General features: G+C 47.3%; 1 protein-coding gene across 2 annotated transcripts in view; it reads left to right on the top strand.

Annotated features, from left to right (window-relative positions):
- ARHGEF39 (Rho guanine nucleotide exchange factor 39) overlaps positions 1 to 11,254 on the top strand; it is a 64,261-nt gene extending 53,007 nt beyond the window's left edge. For both annotated transcript variants that reach the window (XM_086959993.1, XM_086959992.1), the window contains exons 8-13: positions 2,921 to 3,049; positions 4,109 to 4,338; positions 6,354 to 6,442; positions 7,083 to 7,209; positions 9,482 to 9,609; positions 10,631 to 11,254. In XM_086959993.1, coding sequence (XP_086816119.1) covers positions 2,921 to 3,049; positions 4,109 to 4,338; positions 6,354 to 6,442; positions 7,083 to 7,209; positions 9,482 to 9,609; positions 10,631 to 10,691 — 764 coding nt within the window. In that variant the 3' untranslated portion in view covers positions 10,692 to 11,254. The remainder of the gene's footprint in view (positions 1 to 2,920; positions 3,050 to 4,108; positions 4,339 to 6,353; positions 6,443 to 7,082; positions 7,210 to 9,481; positions 9,610 to 10,630) is intronic.
- Positions 11,255 to 23,110: the final 11,856 nt, after the last annotated feature.

The raw sequence follows: 23,110 nt of genomic DNA, 5'->3' as shown, positions 1-23,110 counted from the left end.
TTAAGTTCAAGTTGCACAACAACACGGTGCATATTAACAATAAATGGTTATGAAAAAAAATGAAGGTATACTATCTCTGCTAGAGCAGCAGAGAAGAGGGCGGTCCCTGCTCAGGACGGATAATCATACCAGAGACTGTTCACTGATTGGTGGATCACGCATGGGAAGATTGTTTTAAGCATCCTTATGGTCCAGGTACACGTACAGATGGTGCGGTTTGTTTGAACATTAAAATTAAGTTCAATATCCAACAAGCTTCTCAGCCTTCTTGCTCTGGACAGGTCGGTAACCTAAGGATTGAGGCCATCGTTTGCTGTTCCCCTTTGATAGCCCTGATCTGAATATCAAAACTTCTGTTTATCACGTTCTATGTGAATCCTTTGTCTCAAGCCATGGTAGCGCTTTTGGGCAGTAGTTCTTTCAAATATCTTCCTGGCTACTCTTCTTGGTATAGAGTGATGCTCTGACTGCAGGCAGCACTGCGGCTGTCTCAAACTGGAGCTCACACCACAGAGGCACAAAGAGGTGTGAGGGTTCAGCACTTGGCTGTCACCAGCCTGACCAATTTGGTTTTCAGTGATAGACACAGAGGTGAACCTCAGCTAGAAGCTCTCTCTCCAGCGACAGGAATGCAGGTAACACACTTCCACCGTCTGGGACAATATTCCTCGTCCTTAATCTTGTGCTAGGCCAGGGGCTTCGAAATGGGCCCCCTTGGCCTCCATCATTCAATTTCACTCATTCACAGGTTAACACTGCGTCTCTCTCTATCTCACTCACTCCCACACTCACTCCCTCCCTCCCACACTCCCTCACTCACACACCACGTACATACAAGCTCAGTAGCCCTCACACCCAGTGAACCAGATTTAAAAAGCCTGGTGTCGCTGTTGATATCCTCATTTACGCGGTGGTGCTTTATGCGCTGTAACCAGACCCACAAGGATGACTGTCTTGGCAGGCCCCTCCGGGTACCAGGACAGGTCCTGGACCGGGCTAGGTCTCTGTTTGAATGCTTAGATTAGCGAGACCGCATAGTCATAATGTTAGCATTCTAGATGCACAGAGAATACACTTATATACTCTGCATGGACACGTCTTTCCCATCATCAGTTCTATACATGTCACTGATTCTTGTAGAACTTTAACGTTCGACGAAACTACGCCAAGTGCAGCCTCAAACACTCCCCAAAACACACAAGAAGGAAGTGAAATAAACATATTAGCCATATTCAGAATCTTTAGGTGTTGTGAGCCTCCCAGTGAACTGCACTTCCTCTTTGTTTTTCGTGAGAGTTTCCATCTGATCCCGATCGGGCGCCGGGGATTTTACCTCCCAACACCGTCCAATGAGCTCATTCCGCTCTGTCGTGCTTTTAGATGTTCTCCTCTGCTCCACCTTTCTGTCCCTTTGCAATAGTCTTTCTTTAGCCCTGTTGTAAACCTTCTCCGATGCAGTCGGCTCTCCTCCGTGAGCGCTAGGCTCTTACATCCTCCTTCGTACTATCAAGGGCTCTCAGAAGGGTCTCTAAATCAGTCTGGTTTCAGCTGCAGTAGCTCGGGATGGGAATGCTCTTATAACGAAGAAGTATTCCGAAAGCAACAAAGCAAGAAAACAACGCAGGATCCGCAAGTGTGTGTCCAAGTGTGGGCTGTGAGGTCTCCGAGATCCTAATGAGTGCAGCTGAGGCGTCTTTAGGGGAACCCTCGGTAAGAGGGTGCAGAGGATGCTCCAGGACTTCCGGAGCATTGGCGTCTCTCAGTGGCACATAAGCAACATCTGAGGGGTGCAGCCCCCCACTGCAGGGTCCTCCTGAGGATCTCTAGTCATTGTGGCAAGGTCACCCTCAAACTGATCAAGCCTTCCTCAAGTCAAAACGCCTGGGTTCCTTTAGTCCATAGTAGAATGCTGAGGCCGCCACTAGTAAACTGCATCCCAAAGCGAACTACTGATTGAGTCACTGCATACACAGGGCGTATTTAGGGCCCGGGTTAACTATTTTCAGGCCCGTGAGTTAAAGCGCGGAAACGGCAGAAGAGACGAGTTACCTGGAGAGATACGCCAGGGATTTAATCCCTTAATAAATTTACAAACCGGACCTAATGTTGAAACCTACTATGCATAGATTGAGGAAGCACACAGAACACAAAAAATTGTAAATAGCCTTGAGAAAGCCCTGGCGCAATTCGCCACAGGGGCGAAACACGTGTCGGCTGTCTACGTCTGTATCCTCACAAATAAAGAGCTATTTTTCTACAAAGAACTGGTTACTTTGATTCTCTTCATATAAAAAGGATTGAGCCTAAGGATATTAAGATATAACGCTCCACACACTCATCATCCCCTCTAAAGACTTTGTTGTTTGAAAACTCAAGGAGGTCCAGAGTTTTCTTGAGTGTGTTGTCATTAACAAAAAAACAGTGAAAACTAATGTGGACTTGGATTCCTTTCGTGGACCACCTCCCCTCTGTAAAGCTGCTGGTGTGTTTGGCTGGCCGGGGCTCTGTGTGTGTGGGGTTTGGTGTTTGTGTGTGTGTGTGTGTGTGTGTATGTGTGTGTGGGGTGTGGTGTTTGTGTGGGGTGTGGTGTTTGTGTGTGTGTGTGTGTGTGTGTGTGTGTATGTATGTGTGGGGTGTGGTGTTTGTGTGGGGTGTGGTGTTTGTGTGTGTGTGTGTGTGTGTGTGTGTGTATGTATGTGTGGGGTGTGGTGTTTGTGTGGGGTGTGGTGTTTGTGTGGGGTGTTTGTGTGTGTGTGGGGTGTGGTGTTTGTGTGGGGTGTTTGTGTGTGTGTGTGGGGTGTGGTGTTTGTGTGGGGTGTGTGTGTGTGTGTATTTGTATAGGATCCGGCTTCATCCGTAGCAGGAGGTGAAGTTCTTTGACGTGCCATTGGGCATCTTTTAAGCAGCACCTCTGCCCTAGGGGCGGTAAAGGCGGTGTCGGAGGTCGCGCTGTACATCCAAGACAACGCACGCAGCCATGACAACTATCTGCAGGTGGTGAGGGTGCAAAAGCTGCTGAAAGGACGCAGGACGAAGGTGCTGGTGCCAGGTGAGTCTGGGGACAGAAGCTAATCTACCATTAAAGAGTGACCGTGGGAGAGGAGTCCTGGAGGGAGGGGGTGTAGTGACCGGTGCCCCATAAACCCGTTGTTGGCAGCTGCCTAGCTGCTCCTTCATGAACAGCCACAGGAGGGTGCAAGATTACAACATATAGCCTAAAAATAATATTGGTGCTAGGAGAAAGGGAATGCAGAAACCGCAACATTTCATTAGGCCTGAGGTTCCTAAATCCTTCCTCTGACCTGGGGGTGGCTGTGGGGGCAGAGGATGGGGGGGTTGCATCTGTTGAGTCAGTTGCCCATAGATATCCTAAAATGTGTTTGTAGGGTTGGGACTGTGTCCAGCTAATGACAATCCCTTAAGGGGGTGGAGGGTCTTCACAGGATTAATTTGGGCCATAGGGGTGAAAATATTTATTGACCCTCCTGGTTCGAGGTTGGGGTGCTGGCAGATTTCCACCAAGAACCTGTGGTGCTCTTCATAGAGGTATCAACTCTGTAACCAATAAGAGCCAGGTGGCTTTTCATATCCGATCGTAGATCTTTCACCACAGTGTGAAAATCTAGATTGAAGAACAAAAACAATGTTTTTTTTAATTATATCCACAGACCTTATGGGAAAAATAATAGTTTAGTAACCTGTAGGTGGCCTGATAGGGACCGAGCCCTGATGAATGCCCAGGACCCGTGAGGTGGTAATTACTTGGGCAGAACTGTTCATCGGAGGGTCTGCATCATAGAAAGACCCTTGAGCACCCTGGCTTTATTGATGCCACTGGTTTTCAGCCAGCATCCCAGTTTTCCCTACCTATTTACTAAGATTACCAAAAAAACACAACCCCATAAAGACCTCCGATTTGTGAAAAACAGAGGGAAGCCAATGCCCCGTCTTCCTTTCAAATGTCAGCCATTCCTGTAGTCAAGATGGGTGCGTCTCCATTACCTTTACGTTCTGTAGGATCGGTTCTGGAGATTCGGTCGGCTCTATCTCCAAGGGGTGGTTTATTTGGGTGAATATCAGGGGGTAACTCCAGCTTCTCTGTCCGCAGGTCGGGTGTACATCCGAGAGGGCTGGCTCACCGCCGTTCCCCAGAAGGGTGAAGAGGTGAAGCAGAAGATGTTTTTCCTCTTCTCGGACATCCTACTAATGACCAAACCCTGCCATCCGCTGCACCCCATGAATTCTGACAAGTTCTGCTGCCAATCCCTGTACCCGCTGGAGGAGTGCGCTGTGGAGAAGGTGTTTGGGCACACCAAGAGCCAGGGCGGCCTCATCAGCGTGAGTACATCCCGTGCCAGTCCATGGCCACTACATGTTTGAAGAATATCTGTCCTTGTCATGGGAGGTTTAATGTCATTGTTTCACGCATGGTCTCATTTCATAAACACTCAAGACTACAGTTTGTACTGGACCCTTCATCTTGTGAACATTGTATAAAGAACACTGCAAAGTATGTACAATTCAATCAAGAATACGGCTCCGCATGGGTGTAGAGCGTAGAGTCGCAGTGCATCGAAGAGGTGTGCTTCCGATGGATTCTTCTATGTGCAGATTTTTCACCCTTTGAATGTTTCGTGTCTTCTCAACCACCACCACCCCCACCCCCATCCCACCCAGGTGCCTCCATTTTTGTAACAAGTGATTCAGTTCAGGGTCTATTTGCCCCTTTTTGGCAAACAGTCTAATCAAGCGTCGCAGACTCATCTGTCTGCTTTTAGCCTCTGGTCCTGGCTAAACTGACCATGCAGGAGACATTCCTTTCCCTCCAGTCTGCGTCCAAGGAAACCTGGAAAGGAAATTGAGGGATTTCTTAGGAATAGAGCATGGGGTTCCTTGACTGTCCCACCTGGAAGCTTGCTTACTTCATTGGTTAATCAAGAGGGTTAGTAAAACTGTTGACTAAGGGGTTTTGGGGGCAACTGCTACAACATGGTTCCTGGGTTTACAGGGCAATCGGGGGCTATTGGGCTCCAGTTGTAGATGTCCACCACTGGAGTTATCCGGGACCACTGTGTTATTGCACCGCACATTGAATAACCAAGTGCACCCTGGAAGGGTCTCGCGTAAGAAGTCTCCGCATTGCAAGCCCTACTCCAGTGTAGTGTTCTGTGAAGATGTGTAGTCTGTAAGAGACACAGTTTACACAATAATGCGAGCTCCTACGGCTGAGGCCAGTTAGTGCTCTACTCTCGACGAACAATCTTTTCATGCACACAAGGAAAATGTATTATACATATATCTAATGCAACCCATGAAAACAAGATGGTACCTCTGGGCCAGGGCCCTGACCCCACTTAGTATTATAGTGCCTGAGAGCTAGGCATAAAAAAGTCTACTAACATTGAAGTCTGCAGACTGTCTGTACCTAGCGGTTTTGCTGCAGTTGGTTTGTGCACACTGCTGTGTGGGTTTGGTTTGTATGGAGAAGGGTCTACCTTAGGAATATTGGCCACTCAGACTCCAGGCTTTGCAACTACACCCTCTGGCGCTTCCAAAATCCACTGGGGGTCAACGGTGTGAAGAACAAAGCTAGGATGCAACCAAATGAATGTTTGCAAAAACACTTGGAAATATCAAGTTATATTTTTTAAAATATGAAGGTCTGATGAGTTGGGAAGAGTTAGTCTCTTTTTATGATCGTTTAGTAGATGGAAGGAACATAAGAAGTAAAGTTCCAAGTGAGCAGGAGAGCAGCATGACCGTGTCCCAATCCACTGGAAACAGAGCTCCACGAACATGCACAAGTTACAGTCTTATTTATGTAACTGTAGAAGCCATTCCAGTGTATGGCCGCAGTTTGACCACATCCATCCATCGAATCACTGCAGACCTGGAGTTCACTCCCTAAGGTGGGGTGGAAGTATGACCACATCCATCCATTGGATCACTGCAGACAAGTAATTCACTCTCGAAGTATGAATAGTCTGGCAGCAAGTACTTGATCGCTCAACCCCATAAGGAGAGTGCGATCCCCATCGGACGCTGCAGTAGCACCATCCTGTCTCTTTGGGTTAATGGCCCGCACGCTGCCGTTGTAGGAAATCAACAATGTGTCCTTTTGCCGCTCCCTGTTTATAGCTCTCTGTCCCAGGTGGTGCTTGAATGGGAGAAAGGGATTTCCAATGTTGCGCATTAAAACGCTTCCCTAAAAGAAGGACCAAGTCCATCGACAAGTTGGGAGTAGTAGAACCTGTTGCCACAGAAGGTTCTTTTAAGAACCACATTAAAACACAAGTTGTTATGAGTCGCACACGTCTGCAGACTAACCACATGTTCTTTGTATCTCATTCTAGCTTTCCTTTGAAAGACAGAAGCTGCTTCTGATGTCGACTGATCAGGAGGATATAAACGACTGGTTTCGATGTCTGTCGTCTGCCATCGGGTGAGTGGTGTTCTGTTGCAACAGCCATAGCGTGCCCATTCGAGGGATTGGAGTGACTCATGCTGTAGTAATCTGTGTCAGCAGAAAACCTGTGACGATCTGTTGTGAGCTCAGGGTATAGTCTGCAAGAGTCACTCGTGCTTCAGCGATCTTTGCATTGAGGATGCTGCAGTAACCTGTGAAGATCTGGTGTGAGCTTAGAGTACAGTCTGTAAGTGTCTGTAAACATGGAGAACGCTGTAGTAACTCGTGAAGGTCTGAGTGTGGTTTGTCCATAGTTACACCTGGAAGCACAGATCACGCTCCAGTAATCTCTAGTCATGGAGAACACTGTAGTAACTCATGAAGGTCGGTGTGTGGGTAGTTCATGTAGTTACACACTGGAAGCACAGATCACGCTCTAGTAATCTCTTGAGATAGGGAACGCTGTAATAACTCGTGAAGGTCAGAGTGTGGATAGTACTTGTAGTTACAGTGGAGGAACAGATCATGCTCTAGTAATCTGTAGGAGTGTGGAGTGCTACAGTCTTTTGTGTGAGCATCGCTCCTGCAGTATCATACCTCCAGTGAGGCGGCACCAATGTGTAGCTTTTCATTTTACTCTGAGATTCAAAGTAATAGATATGTTCCTCACTTGTAGGCAGCTGAAAGCCAAGCACACGATTGTTCAGCGGAAAGAGAACTTGAGAAAAGAGCCGAAACATGCTGCTCAGGCGACCACATCTGGAGACCGCTGCGACCCGCTGAGAGACAGAAAAAGGAACCTGGTGAGACTTACTTGTGAAGTTGATATAGGGCATAGGCATAGGATAGTGACAAAAGAAAAGCGAATGTGTAAGTTCTGTGTTCGTCTCTGTAAGAATTAGTTTACTGTGGTGCATCATTGACATGTGTCCCGTCCCTGGAGCGTCCGATCCCAAACCCCCCAGTGCTGTTCACCACTGTAAGTTCTCAGATTCAAAGTACTGTTTTAACAAAAATACCAGTTCTCTTTTGCTCATTGTGGTCTCCTCAAACCTGCATCCTCAATGCACAGGCTACCAACTACCAACCATCTGAAGGTTTCCCAACTCCTCACTCGGTTCATAGGTGCTTCCCTTGTCTTCCGGTGCAGCGTTACAGACTCAGATGTACCGGTCACCTTCCTACTGTAAACTGAGTCGCAAAACCGTAGGCCGTGGCCTCCTATAGGCCCATTTCTGGCCTAGAGTGTTTGCACAGCCTTGGAAGTGGTGGTTTCTGCTCAACTATTGGCTTAGCTTGTGCCTGATTTTAAGTCTGTTGTCCAGCCCTGCAACGGCACACCTAGTAGAGCTTCTAAGTGTGTATGTGCTGCTCATTTCTGTGGATCTCTTTGCTGCCTTTGATTCCATCAATCGTGGATCATTGATCAACTGCCTACCGAGTGTAAATCGGAGGACCAACAATCAATCAATCCGTAATCTTATAAAGCACGACTACTCATCCGTGAGGGTTCTTAGGGCGCTGAGTGAGTACGGATTCTGTGGTTCAGTCGAAGAGCCAGGTCTTGAGCTCCTTCCTGCGATAGTGATTGCCCGAGGTGCAGAGGAAGGGAGTTCCAGGTCTTCACAGCGAGCTAGGAGAAGGATCTTCCTCCCGCCGTGGTCTTGCAGATCTGTGGGACGGTGACCGGGGACAGTTGAGCAGAGATGTCTGGGGGTGGGTTAGGGGCGGGTGGAGTGCAACAACAATGTGAGCAACCCAAATATTAATAAAATAATCACCGTAGGTCTCTTCTTGTCCAAGCATGTCCGGTGAATGTTGGTCTCTCAATGATCATCGCTGTTGCAGACTCTTCAGCACCTACATGAGCGAGCACGCGTTCCATGTGTTTGTGGGTCATATTATCCTTTACATCGACTTACTTGAGGTAACAAGTGGTCGATTGCCTGGCGGGCCCTAAGATAGACGCACTGCACAGGGACCCTGCTGGTCCCTCACCTCTCACGACAACTGACTGACTCGCTTGGACGGCACCCACCCAAAAAGGCTATTGTTTCTGAGCCCCAAGTTAACAAAATTATTAAAATGCCTTTAATTGGCTGAGCCCTGTTAAAAGGAGTGACTCTGTTTTTTAAAGTCTACTCAGAGCATCGCTATAATCCCAGCAGTGGTCGTGTGGTTTCTGGACTCCTGTGACACTATCTACAGAGGTGCTCCAGAGAGCCCCAATGAATACAGCTGGGCTCCTGTCACACCATCTTCAGTGGCGCCCCAGCACAGGCTCCAGAGAGCCCCAATGAGTACAGCCGGGCTCCTGCAACACCATCTTCAGTGGCGCCCCAGCACAGGCTCCAGAATTCCCCTATGCATGCAGTCGGGCTCCTGTATCCCCTTCACTTCACTCCAGAGCACCCTGATCTATGCAGCTGGGCACCTTTTTCACCATCTACGTTGGTACCCTAGTACAAGTTGCAGAGCGCCCTACTCCGTGATGCCACTCTCCTATTCCTTCTGCACAATAGTAACCTTATCGAAGCCTCCTCAGTCATGTGCGTGGCCCACACGGGCTGGCAGTGCCAGTCTCTGCCACATCTTTACATTGCTCCAGAGAGATACCACTCACAGACCCAACACCTTTGGTCTGTCCCCATCCCCATATGAGCTTTGTAAAGACGCCTCAAATTAGCCACCCTGTACCTGTACCTGTGCGTGAACAGGAGCCTCCTGGACACATGAAATGCTCTGAAGGGGCAGTGGCCGCATACAATACTTTATTAAACCTTCACAATAAACGTGTGAGGACTGTCATCCTTTGCAAGTCACAGCGTCAGATGGTGTGTGCAGAGGAAAGTATGAAATGTATGCTCCTTTCTCTCATCTCTACTCTGTCTCTCTGTCACTTTCTTTCTAGTGCAGTCTCTTAATATATCTCTCTAGGATCTTTGTCAGCTCAGGCGTGGGGGTCGGGGACAGGACTGTGTTGCTCGTGTAAACTCACACCTACTTTTAAAAACCCCTCTGTGCCTCATCCATGTGCCTATGTTGCAGTAACCGGATTTATTCTCATTTTTACAGAGTAAGGATGCTTTGCGAGAGCAGGGCGTGTCGAACCGGGGGCCCTGCCAGCCACTGTGTCCTTCTGAGCCCGAAGAGCCTGTGCCGAAGAAAGCCAAGCTGTGCGAGGCCAACAACCCAACCCTCAGGTACAACAGGTCAACAAAACCATCACATGTGGTGATAGAGTATCGGTCAGTATCGAGAAGGCGGCTGCGCAATCCACGCAGCACATCCGGTCAGTATGTACCAGGCCACCATCTTTAGCTCTTGGCCAGGCGGTGTCACATTTTCCTCTAAGATGAGGTGGTGTAGAGAGGAATGAGTGGTGCTAGACACAGCTCCTGAGGCTACACCAAGACCACCCCCTCCAGCACCACACTCCACTGCTCGAGTTAGATTTTTGTTGTAATTTGTAGTGTTTGGCTTTTCCAGTTATGTCATAATCCACTCCTGCCGAACTACTTCACTTTCGTTTATTTTGTTCTGAGACTTTCTTCTAGAAGTTCTGTTGTTCATGCAGGTGGAAACCTGTGCAAAAAGAATAATTGATGGACAGAATGATGAACAATGTCAAACACTCACACCCAGTCCAGAGTTCTGGGTCTAAATCCATAGTTTTTTGCTCACCATGCCATCCCAATTCAGACCCAGCCAAATGCAAATCAGTCTTGACCCTGTGCCCCATGGGAACAGTCCAGCCCGAACTGCCAAGCCAGGTCTTCCCTGGACCGGAAACAAGCATCCAAGGACCAGCTTCGGGCTTACAGCCCTCATCAGCCAGGATCGCTTGAATCCAGTGGCAAAGTGAGCAAGGGGCCCACGTCTGATCATACCTGCCCCACTCGAGACCTAAACAGTAATCTTTTGGGGAAGAAAGGGTTGAACTTCCACAAAGTCCTAATGGTTCACCTATTCGTATTAGTGGATTCACAGGTTTTAATGTTTACCTCACTAAGTCCTGACGATCCCTGGATGGCGTTTTTAGATTCTTTGCTCTCTCTAATCCCATCATTCAGTAGCAGTGGTCTTGAATGTCCTCCATTTGTATATGATCTTCCTCAGTGTGGAATAATAGACATATTTTGCTGTAGTGCTTCCTTTCGGGCGCTGCTTTTAGAATCTGATCCAAACCTTGACTTGATTCATGCGTTTCATTCCCATCTGCAGGTTCCAGGGAGACGCTGTGGCTCCTGCCGCTTCCTCTGGGGGCAGCTGTGCCATACTCTGATGGTCCCCTGGAGTCTCCTGACCAGTGTGCGACAACCACTACTGTGCAGATGCAGCCCGGATTGAAGCCTTGGACCAGCCCCTCTCTTATATGAAGGACCCCCATCCTGCTGCTACACTTGGGCATCCCCTCAAGAGCTAGACTGTGTCGCCGTTCACCAGAGGGACTCCTCGTGCTGCTGACTCCTCACTCCTGCCCTCACCAGACCTCGGTTCCTCAAATCCCTCTGTTCTGTCTTCTGATTTCAGCTGGCGCTCTCGCTTCTGTTGCATGATCTCACTCACTCGGCCTCTGATATCCAGGGTGAAGCCGGGCCTGCTCTCACTGGGACAACATTTTACCTGAAGTACAAAGTGATCACACGTCTCATCAGAGGAGGTTTTCTTTTTAATCAGGGATGGAATTGATTTCTTTCTTTTTTTAATGTGCATTCTGCTGAGTGTTTTTAAAATTGGTGGGTTTTAACATGGCTGGCCTTGTTTTTTGCGTAAGATTCCTCCCCTTTCTTGGCTGGATTCCAGAATGGGGATTAAACAAGAGAAATAAAAGCAAAGCGGAGTTCTGATGTTTCTATGTTAAATAGTTTCTGAAGTGCAGTATAACCTCTTGCGTGCTGCTAGAAATGGGATCTCTGGCTGGCTAGGGCTTGCGCCAAAACCAGGCAGAGACCACCACTCTACGTCAGGGCAAGGGAGTTACACGCCAAGATAACCCCTGCTCACCCCCTTGGTAACGTGACACGATCAGTAAGGCTAAACTCGGAGGCAATGACTGTTAAGTGTTTGTGCGCGCACCCAGCAACAACACCCAAGGCCCACCACAAAGGAAACTCCACACAAGGTACTATAAAAAATAGCCTTTGTTTTGTACAAAACACATTAGATAATAAATACACACTTTACAATGTGCCATAGGCACAGGCAGAATTTACAGGGGATTAGGTGCATGGGACAGGGCCACGGGCGCCACTGTCAGGAAGAAACACTTTTAGAACTAGCACTTGGTAGGATTAGCACTTTGTAGGGATAACCCTCTACACATAGCACATATAATAATCACTGTAGCACAAAAATAGAACATAAAGCACACAACCAGTAACCACTGGTAACCGGTAAGTACCACCTACGCAACCCTAACCACCTTAGGAAAAGGTCACGCAGGGAACCAGGACCTCACTAGCAATACCTGTACTAGAAAGAACAACCACCTAAGGATCACTATACATTTAGGGGTATAGGCTTAAGAACATATTACACATGATGCATCACAACATTCAGAGGGGTAGGGAAGGAAAACACATGATGCATAAACATACATTCAGCGGTGTAAGAACAAGGCACATGACGCATCAAAACACATTCAGAGGTGCAGCACAGGAGAACACATGATGCATAAACATACATTCAGCGGTTTAAGAACAAGGCACATGACGCATCAAAACACATTCAGAGGTGCAGCACAGGAGAACACATGATGCATAAACATACATTCAGCGGTGTAAGAACAAGGCACATGACGCATCAAAACACATTCAGAGGTGCAGCACAGAACAATTGCGCAGAAATCACATGAGCCACTACCTGTGACTGTCCCCAGGCCAACTGACCTCTCAGGGGGCTAGGACGCCCTGTGTCCCAATGTTAGGGGGACCAAAACGTAGCAGCTGCCCACTAAGTGCTGGGCAGCTGTAACAACACTGGGTAAACACACGTGGGCACCTCGTGGGCTTGGAAGAAATACTTGGGGCCTCAGGAGCCTCGTGGCTCTGAACAACGAATGCCCCCTCTGAGCCTCGTGGGCTCTGATTGAAATAATGCCCTTGAGCCTCTCAGGCTCTTAAAACCAATATGGCCCCGTCGTTGGAGATCCCCCCCCCCCCCCCGAGATCACAGAAATGCCCCCAAATCTCTGGGCTCCTCACAAATGCCACCTTTCATCGGAGCGGCCCGCTATCAAGTGGAGCTGCTCCAGGAATCTGTTGGGACCTCCAGGGGGGCCTTCAAAGGACCAGGCTGCCCCCGAAACGAAGTGAACACACTGGGGGGAGAGGAGCGGGCACCGGCAATGTGGCCCGACGCCCCCTCTACCACACACCACACCGGGCCCCACTCACCGGCACTGTCGGGCTACTCAGCCGGTCCCGTCCTCGAGCACTTCTCGGCTGCCCTCTGGGGCTCTCCCTCGCTGTTGGGAGCCCCGGGGGAGGGACGGCGGCCTGGCTCCTCTTTTAGGCAGCGCGGGGCTCTGCTCAGACACCGGAGCCCCACCTGCAGCCGCCCTGCTCCTCACGCCGCAGCTTCAAGGGCGGGATTTCCGGCCTCTTCTTGCTTGTCCTGGTGGCCCCGCCCCCGTCTGGGCGTCTGGTGCCTGGCTTCCTGTGCCGCGAGCCACCAATGGCAGCGCAGACCTGTGGGTGAGGAGGCGGGCTCAGCGCCTCACCGGAGATCCCTGGGCAGGCCGCGGCAAATCCAGCACACAATGAGGAGTGGGCACCCTTGAAATAAAGAACAATAAATAACACGGAGTAGGCTCCCGTGAAAGAACCCAAACAGCGTGCTGCAACTTCTGCAGGGTGGGCACCTGCCCCAGAATTAAGAGGCACAAAGGGGGATCCCCACGCCGGGGAATCCCTCGGGGTAGGCAAAAGCAGCTCCGGGCACTCTGGAAATAGTGCTCCTAGGCGCTAGGGGCAAAATAAACCGCTCTCAAGCGCTAGTGGCACAAAAGTCCAGCAACAGGTCCTTCAGGAGGTTGGGGGGGGGGGCAAGGCTGGGCCCAGAGCCAGCTCACAGGGTCCTCCTAGGCAGGGAGGCAATCCCAAGTGGCGGTCCTCCTGGGGCCCAGCAGCAGCAGCCCCCCTCAGCAACAGAATCCAAGAAGAGAACATTTTCATGGGATCACAGCCCCTCTTCTATACACCTTTTCCCTTTGTCTTTGTGTGCATGGTGGGGGGAAAACCAGTCGCAGCTGGTTTTGGAGCACCCTTGATGTGCTCAGCCACCCTTCCTATTCACGAGTTAGGCTAGGGTCATCAGTCGCACCACAGGGGGCGGAGCCGCCAGCATTGTGTGGGGATAGCCCAGCCCTATTCAGGTCCCAGGTGCACCAATCCTTCACATCAGCATGCTAATCTCAACACTCACCACCGGGGCAGACCCATCCAGACTCCTGGAGCCAGGCTCACCAGCCAGCTCCAGCCAATCACACGCCAGCACATTCACTGCACAGACAGGTACACTTCTAGAAGTGGGACTTCCATATTAGACACAAACACGCTGTACGCATCATTGCGCAGCATTCAATCACACGAGTCCGCACATACCAGACTCGAGCCTGCACACCCCACGCATCAGGAACTACCAGAGACACATACATTCCCCATGCTTTCCTATGGGAGGGCAGGCCTATCACCACACGCACTCAGAGTACGCACGCACTTTCCACTGGGACACAGTGAAAGTGTGCATAAACCAAAAATCACCATCCCCAGGTCACATATAAAAAGCAAAAAGTTCAGGGGTGAACCTGCCAGAAGGGCCAAGTTCAACACATGTGCTCTGACACCACGCGCCTGTGCACCATGACCCCGCGCCTGTGCACCGTCACCCCTTGTGTGCGCACCTGATGCACAGTCTAGAAATTAGGGCGGTCTAGTGTCTGGGTACACATGGGACATAAGGAACCTAAGGTTACGTTACATTATCTACAAATGTCAATTTGAGGCTGAGTGAATTCGAGCCCTTGGGTGATATATCATGGTTCGGAATTATTTAAGACAAGTCTTGAGAGGAGTGGCGTGAATAGCCACACGTATGAGCAATAAAGAAAAAGAGCTGGAAACTAGAAGAATAGAACACCTTTTTGCAATATGTTAAGGATCTATCAAGATAAATTCGATTTAATGTCAGCAATAATCTACAAAAGAAACAATATAATAAACAAAAATTATTCCCTGAAATTATTCCCAGTGAAACTGTTATACTAATATCGTGAAATCTACACATTTATATACAGGAACCAGGTCTTAAAATATGTTTTGTAAAAATTACAATATGGCGGATATATTAGATCTCATGAGCGAGCAACAGTAGTCCTACTACTTTGTTGACGATCCCCAGAGAGACCCGGGCTAGGGTGTCATGTGACAAAGAAACAGTCCATAGATAATGGCGTACTCACGCTGTTTATCGGCGGAGGACGACTGATGGGGGCAGTACTCCTGGTGCTGCTCGTGACTAGTAAGTACTGAGGGCGACACGGGGTATTGACGAATGGCCGAGAGGAGTGTTTGAAATATATGCAGTTTAACGGCAGTTAGAATTACGGTGTAGTTCTCACGCCGCGTGCACTGTACTACTGGTTTAACTTGAAGAGATCACTGAGCCATATAAGATGTGCAGGGGATTATCTGTTTAGATCCTAACGCACGCGGGTCCATATTTGGGTGTTTGTAGGCATATATATGTATAGAAAAAATATATTGGTTTCCGTTGAAGATACAAAGTAGAAAAGAACACCAATGAGGAATAGCTCCCATAATAAGAAAGGAGCGTTTTTCTTGGTTGAAGAGATATTCTTGATAAGAACCCTGGCTTTCTGACAAAAACAGAAAAGAGATTGCAACACTAGGTTTTGGAATAAAATAACTAGAAACATCTGGCATGGTAGACTATAAAATAGAGCGAGTGTAATGATCTCCACAGTGTGACGGCGAGAGCACGGCCCCACAGAGTCCCGAGTTCAGAGAATTTTAGATGAACTTGTGTAAGTATACTGGGCATATTCTTTGACATCTAGATAGGTTGGGTGCTAATTAGAATGTGAGTTTGTGGAGCTCTTCAGGAAACAGGATAAATAGCCACATGATAGTTTAAATGTGGACATTTTTTAAGGTGGCTTTTTTTAATTGGTTGTTTGAAATAGGGCGATACAATACACATGTGTGAAACTGCTGAGAAAGGAAAAGACAGACAGAGAGGGGGAACTTGTTATAGGCTATGTTCCCTTGTTAGTTGTGTTCTATTTACAAACTTTCTCTTTCCTAGGAAGTGGATCCCTCACAGAAATCCTGGAGAGATCACAGTGTAGGAAAAATTACCAACAGACCTAAAGGTAATACAAACCCAATTAGGGTAAGGTTTACAACGAAGGGACCAACACCCTGATGATAGCCAGTGCCACCCATGTGGGGGCTTAGAGTTGGCAGAAACATATTGGTATCTGCAGTGGGGATATTGGGACCGTTGCTTTCCCTTTATACCCTTTTCCTTAGAGATTTTAATCCTTCCAGGGGTCCACAGCCAGAATAAAAATATATGTTGACCCGTAGGTTGTTTTAAACTATAAAATACTGCACTATATTGGTCCCGGTACAGAGGGGATAATACAACAACCCCCCCCCCCCCCCCCCCCCTCGGCTTTTTTGTTTGTTACGTCACGTTAATTTTCATGTTGTATGTGTTCTATCACATTTTCTTACTTCCTCCTATCTCACCACTAATCTTCATCTACAAAAAAACTTGCGCTCCATCCAGAGTGTTGGTCTGCACCTGGATGTATGATGCGGCCCAATGATGAAGCATGATACTGCAAAGTGTGTGAGGGCAGTATTAAGACATGTGTTGTCTCCCCTATAGTTGCTATAAGATCAGATAAGCATTGAACTCATGTGGAGTTAGATACAATATAGTTTCTGTTTTTGTCCTAGAACTAGAAAAAATAGACCTATATTTCTCTATGCTTTAGCACTTCTCTTTTGTGTGTGTTTAAATTGATAATAAGGGAACCAGAGAAGTCTTAGTCCCTTGTCTCCAGGTGTGTTTTTTACACATGGGACAGTGCCTGATTTGGATTGGGTAGTTTTTAGGGCGAGCCTGCGAAAAGCGCGTTCTCACTGCGAGAACTATAGTCTTCGGCTCAGCCGACAATGAGTAGAGACAAGAGATGGCCACGCGCAGCATTAAGAAGCATGGCAGAGTCTGATTACGACGCGCGCCTTGGGATTTGGTCGCGCGCGTGAGCTCGTACCGTAGACAGTTTACGACGCGAGCCTGGTAAGTTTCGGTTTCGCTACTGAGTCCAGATCCATGTGTGCGGCGCACGGAGACAGACTGCCTATTTCCCACGCACTGTCCTCAACTAACGCTTTATTTTCTCCGGTTGCCTAACTTACCAGAAAAGGGATCGATTATGTTTAAATATGAATCCCAAGCCAATACATATTTATTAAAAAATAAGCAAACTAACGCTTTGTTTTGTGATTATTTCATGCACTCGCCTAAACCTCAGAATTGGGCTCGAAGTCATCGCGGATCGAAACAAGAGCGCACGCAGTGGTGTTTCAGTAAATTTGCTCGGAGGGTTAAAGCAGGTTGTGACGTAGTTGAAAGTGCATGTTGAAAACAGTTGTTTAAATATATACAGCAGACTTTACAACTCGCGCATTGCCACCGTGCGCCTGACGATATCGGCTCTAATCACACACAGTCACCGTTTATTTTATTTAATGCGATTTTATATAGCGCGAATATTACCCGAAGGTATCAGAGCGCTTTACAAAAGAACCAGTTGTCTTACATAACGACTTTCAATTACATGCGTTACATAAGAGATGCAAGCAGAGAAAAACAAAGAGTAAACGTGTAAAAGAGACGATTATGCACACAGAGAAACACGCCTAGGGGCACTCAATTTCACAGTCTCCAGTAGACGTACAGTCAAGCACGCCGAATGAACAAACATGCAGGCATCAATGCATACAGACAAGCAGCCACATATAAAACGATGAAACAGGTACAGGGTGCATTAGCCGTGCATGTTCACCACAGTAGTACTAGCAGAGCTGCCATGATATGCTGCTTCAGTCCAGGATTTTTCTTTGCATTCTGGGACTTGTAGTCCTGTTTTATAATGGAATAAATAAGATTAAAACTCCCAGGATTCAATGAAAAACGTAGAATGGAACAGCACATTCCTCATAGACCTGGATAATTATGTTGGATTGCACCAGTAATGCTCCTGGGAGAAGAACTGTGTATTACACTTAGGGATACATTGGGTGAGAAGTACACTGTGCATCTGAAGAGAAATGAGCGATGTCCAGTTCAGGAGAACAAGATTCTATGCATTATTAGGGAACAGGATGCGAAGCATCATGGCTCTTAGGGTCATGGTATATGATGTACATGGCGATGGACAACAAGGCGCGCACACAGATGTTTAGTGGGTGAACACAGGTTGATGTGAGGTACACGTGTGTTTTTAGCAGCAGCAAGGCCCGATCAACTTTTCATATTTAATGTTTTGGAAAACAAATAAGGAGATTTTCAGCTTTCTTTCCAAAAGCTTCTGAGATGTGTTTTGCGGGTCACTATCTATTGTGGGTAAATGTAGTTTTGTCTTTTTCGTGGGTACTCGTAGACGGTTTACATTGGACAGGCATACACGGGCAGCTCATATATAAGTGCACACATACATAAATTGCAGAACAAGTGCCTATGTCCAGTCTGACACCTCTACCCAGTCCTGTTTTTTTGTACAGCAGCATTTGTCCTACTAGAATTTTCGATTTGCTTTTGTTTTACTGGTTTTCCTGTGCCTTGGCTTCTGAGCACAGTAGCATATTAAGCAATATTTTTATTTTCATGTAGCTTATTACCCTTTAGTGTAGTCGGTAAGGTTCTCCTGCGGTAAATAATTTTTTTAATCAGCATGCTTATAACAAGCAAGACTAGCACTCTATATTACTGCCAACTTTGCTTAGCATGTTATGTTACGTGAATTTGTACTGCGCACAGCTGCCCCAGCTAAGGGGCGTCCTGGCGCATGGCAAGGTAACACGCAACAGCCACAGGGAACACAACAGCTAAAGAGAAGGAACCAGGTTAAAATAAGAAAGTTGTAATAGCCTTACGAAAGGAGAAAAGATCCTCCAGCAGCCGAATCTCCACCGGGAGGGAGTTCCACAGTTCGGCTGCTTTAATCCGGAAGGAACGACCACCAACATGGCACAACTTATACCGAGGGGTGATAGTAAGGGCTTGGCCCAAAGATCTCAGAGGCCGAGTGGGGACGTACCAGGACAGGAGGTCCGTAAGAATTTGAGGAGCCGTACCCTTTAGGATCTTAAAGGCCAGGCACAGTACCTTGAATTGGATTCTGGCCCTGACTGGCAGCCAGTGCAATGCTTTCAAAGTACTGGAAACGGGGCAGGCTCTAGGAAGACCAACAATTGCTCTAGCGGCAGCGTTCTGCACGCGTTGGAGCATAAGCAACAGCTAACTATACACAAACAATGTATATATACCAATTGCAAATTAAAAAAAAAATTATGCAAAGCATTGTCATTTACAATGCCAGTAACTCAAGCTTTAATGCTGCGAGACCTATTGCATTGTAAATGCTTGTGTGTTTCTGCTCCTCCCGTAGGTAGCTTCCTGACTGGGTGCTGACATTTTTTTCAAAGCAGGTAAATGGGATACTTTTTAAATCGCAATCCGAGTAAAATTAATATCCAAGCAGACCTCTGACTCACAGTCTCACATTGGGTGATCTCACATTGGGTGATCTCACTGGAGGAGCAGCTCAACGCTATCCACTAAGAGGATAAATGTACCCATTTTCTCTAAAAGACCTCCATGACACAGGCAGAGGGCGGGCAGATAAAGGCTCAAACTAAAAAAAAAAAAACTTTTGATCACTAGATCAAAAAAGTATTACCCAGAACAAAGCACTTACAAACACAAATGATACAACATAAAACTTTTCAATAGGCTTTTGTTGGTCCATTACAGGAGCAGCAGTGAAAAATAATCATTTTAAAAATCCACAGATATTCACCATAAAAATGCTCTTGTTTTAAAAACAAGATGTAAAATACAATAAATATCTTCTGTAAATGCTAAAAGACATAAGTCCGCTAGAGTTTGTCCAAGTGGCACAATACAGTATGAATGGACCCTACGGAGGGGGGCAACTGATGGACTACCAAGAGAAGACCTGGCACGTCTGATCCTCATTGACTTTAGCAACTTGACCATACAGGATACAGTACCAGATGCGTCTGGCTGCAGTATTCTGGGTGCCTCCTGGTGCTTCCGGACTCCCAGGTTTCTGCACAGTCGAACTATCCACTTAGCGCGAGACGGTCTACACCGAGTGCAAACAAATAAAACATGCTAAAGTGCCTCAGGTCCTCCTTGGCACAAGTCCAGTTCTCATCGATCATGTCCATTTCTTAGTGCCACTTTCTTTTAAATGTTTTTACAGGTCGGCACCCATACCTGAACTGTAGATACAGCCTCCTTGCTAGTGGAGGAACAATTTCATCAATAGTTCTCTCAAATAACGGGGTTGGTTTAAAATCGATAAAAACAACCGAGTGATCCTTTACAATTGTGTATATTGTCCATCACAACACTACCCCAGTAAACCGCTGTAAGACTGGACTTTTGGATTTGACATAAAGAGTCCGGAAAGTCCCAGTATGTGTCGAGGCTTAACTTCTGCAAAAGGGCCTTCAACGTGCGGAGCCTCGAGATCTTACTTGCATATGTTGGTGACATTGGGTCACGAGGGCCCACCCTACGAGACTCGAGTGCTGTAGTAGACCATAGTTAATGCCAGAACATGAGCACTCCGAGCTCGATTTTGTGGGTAATGTTTTTCTGGGCCAAATCTAAATAAAGTGGAATCAATGGGGTGCTCACCGTGAGGTTTAACAGACATCTAAAAATTGATGTTCTATCACTAACTAATTGTTGAGTTTTGTGCAGCCCCATATAAACACGCTCCTAGAGCTTTGACATTGTAAATCTCTTGCGCAGGAGCTACCCTTCTGCATATGGGTTTCCTGTGCCTTTTTGCTATGTCCACCGTTTGTTGTACCAGGGACAGCTGTGCCCTTTCCACCCGTGGAGACCAACATAGGTTTCTGGTAAGTTTCATACCAAGATAATCAACTCGGCCCCCACTTCTAGAGGGAGCTCGCCCACCCGCAACTGCCTCCTCTGCTGGGATGTTAGTCTGGTGGCAAAAAATCATGTGTTTGGTCTTGGAGCTACTAAGCTCCCTGCCCTGCTCCAGGCTAAACGCCTGAGAATATATTTATTTATTTTAATTTATTTATTTTAAGGTTTTGTAGAGCGCGTAGTAACCCTAGAGCATCCCAGCGCTAGATCCTGAACTCAAGAGGGGTCAGCAACGGAAGGGGTTTAAGGGTCAGGGAAAAGAAGGGTCTTCAGTGCCTTCCTGAACTGAAGGAGAATCTTTTAGCAGTTGCTGGAGCCCCTGAGGCGACTTGGAGATAAGCAGTGTATCATCTGCAAGGAGGAGTGCAGGGCCCTCTGCCCTCCTATTTTCGGTGCGTCACACCCATCCCTCTTTAGAAACTTTGACATTTCTATACAGAGGGAACAGTGTGGGCGCTAGTAAGCACCCCTGTCTTACCCCTTTATCGATGTGCATTGATTCCGTCAAGACCCAGTCCTCCCCCGCCTCACTTGCGCCGAGGTGTCCACATGCAACCTCTTTGACATGCACACCAGACTCAGCGTTGCGTGTAGAAAATACACATTAGAAGTGCTAGGAGGCTTTCATCAATCCATTTATTCACCAGAGCTCTCAAACATTGAGTAAAATGATATTAGTGATATATGTATATCTGGACCTTTACGCATCGCAAGCGGAATACTTGACAGTGGTTATAGTGCTATAAGAGTGATTGCAGTGGGGAGGGTAGGGAGTCACAAATCCAATGGTTGCAGTGCTATACGAGTGAATGCAGGCAGTGGGGAGAGAAGCACCTTTCCTCCAAGGGTTACAGTGCTATACTAGCGACTGCGGGTAGTGGAGGAGGGGCACTTCACATCTAATGGTGACAGCGATATATAGTAACAAGCACTGGCGTTGTCAATAGGTCTCGCAGTAGGAAAGTTGGAGCTATTACAATTGCAAATAACAATGCCTTTTATTTTTGTTTTCAATTTAAAAAACCATAAAGGGCTTTGTCATTTACAAAACCAATAGCTCCAACTTTTCTACTGCGAGACCTATTGGCAACGCCAGTGCTTGTTTTAATCTGCCTCACAAACTTGCTGGGACAACTTTACTGTGTGCAAGCAGCGCTGTGTGCATGACAGGCACAGAGATGGCATCAGTACACCTTATTATTTATTTATTTCATTTCTAAAGCGCTACAGCTACCCAACAAAGGGTTTCCCGGCGCTGATGATTCCGTGCATTGAGAAAATCAGGATTTTTAGATGTTAAACAGCCAGGTTTTTAAGGCTTTCCTGAATTTCAGGTGATTCGTTTCCTGCCTAAGAATCAAAGGAAGAGTATTCCAAAGGGAGGGTCCCAGGTATGAAAAAGATTTGCCGCCCATTCTCGCCAGCCTGATTTTAGGGATCACAAATTGATTGGCTGTAGCTGAACGAAGGGTGCGGGATGGACGGTAGGGCTGAACAAGGTTTTGAAGATATTTGGGTGCCTTGTTGGTTGAGATCCTATGCATAAGACATAAGGATTTATATTTTACCCGATTCTCGATTTTCAGCCAGTGCAATTCGCGGATACACTTGGTGGTAGGTGTGGAGATGGGAATTTTCCACAGCAATCTTGCGGCGGCATTTTGCACTGTCTGTAGTCGTCGGGTTATGGCCTTGTTGGCCCCTAAATACAGCACGTTGGCGTAATCGAGCCTAGAGGTTATCAAAGCATTGATGACCGATTTTTGGGTGTTTTTGGGCAACATCCAACAGATTTTCTTCAGCCACTTTAGAATCGCAAAGCAAGTGGATGATGTCTTAGTAGCTTGCTGAGTAAGACTTAATGATTCATCAATGATGACTCAGAGATTGCGTGCTGATTTGACTGGGACCGGGGGTGTGCCTATCACATCAGGCCAGTGCTGGGGTCCCCAGAGTTCTTTGTTTTTGCCCAGAACAAGTAACTCTGTTTTCTCGCCATTAAGTTTGAGAAAAAAATTTCTCATCCAGTCTGCGATGTTAGTGAGGCCGATTTTTAATGACGAGATGTTATTTGGATCCGAAGATGATAAAGAAAAAATAAGCTGGGAATCATCAGCATACGAGAACATGAGTAGGCCAGACTCTTCTATCATTTTGGCCAATGGACTCATGTAAACATTGAAAAGCAGTGGGCTCAATATAGAGCCCTGCGGCACTCCATGTTTAAGGGTCATAGTGTCAGAGCATGCTGATTGGGGGAAAACTTGGAAGGTGTGTTGTTCTAGCAGAGATTTAATCCAGTTGCAGGCGGCGCCTCTGATACCGGTGGCGTGGAGTGTTTGCTCAAGTACAACATGTGACACAGTATCAAATGCTGCACTGAGATCCAGTAACAGCAAGGCAACCGTTTCTCCGCGGTCCAACAGTAGACGGATATTCTCAGTTACGCCC

The sequence above is a fragment of the Lissotriton vulgaris genome, chromosome 3_1 (genome assembly GCF_964263255.1).
Source record: "Lissotriton vulgaris chromosome 3_1, aLisVul1.2, whole genome shotgun sequence".
In the NCBI taxonomy this organism is placed as follows: Eukaryota; Metazoa; Chordata; class Amphibia; order Caudata; family Salamandridae; genus Lissotriton; species Lissotriton vulgaris.
The sequence above is the reverse complement of the archived record's forward strand: the minus strand, read 5'-3'. Positions and strand labels throughout refer to the sequence as shown.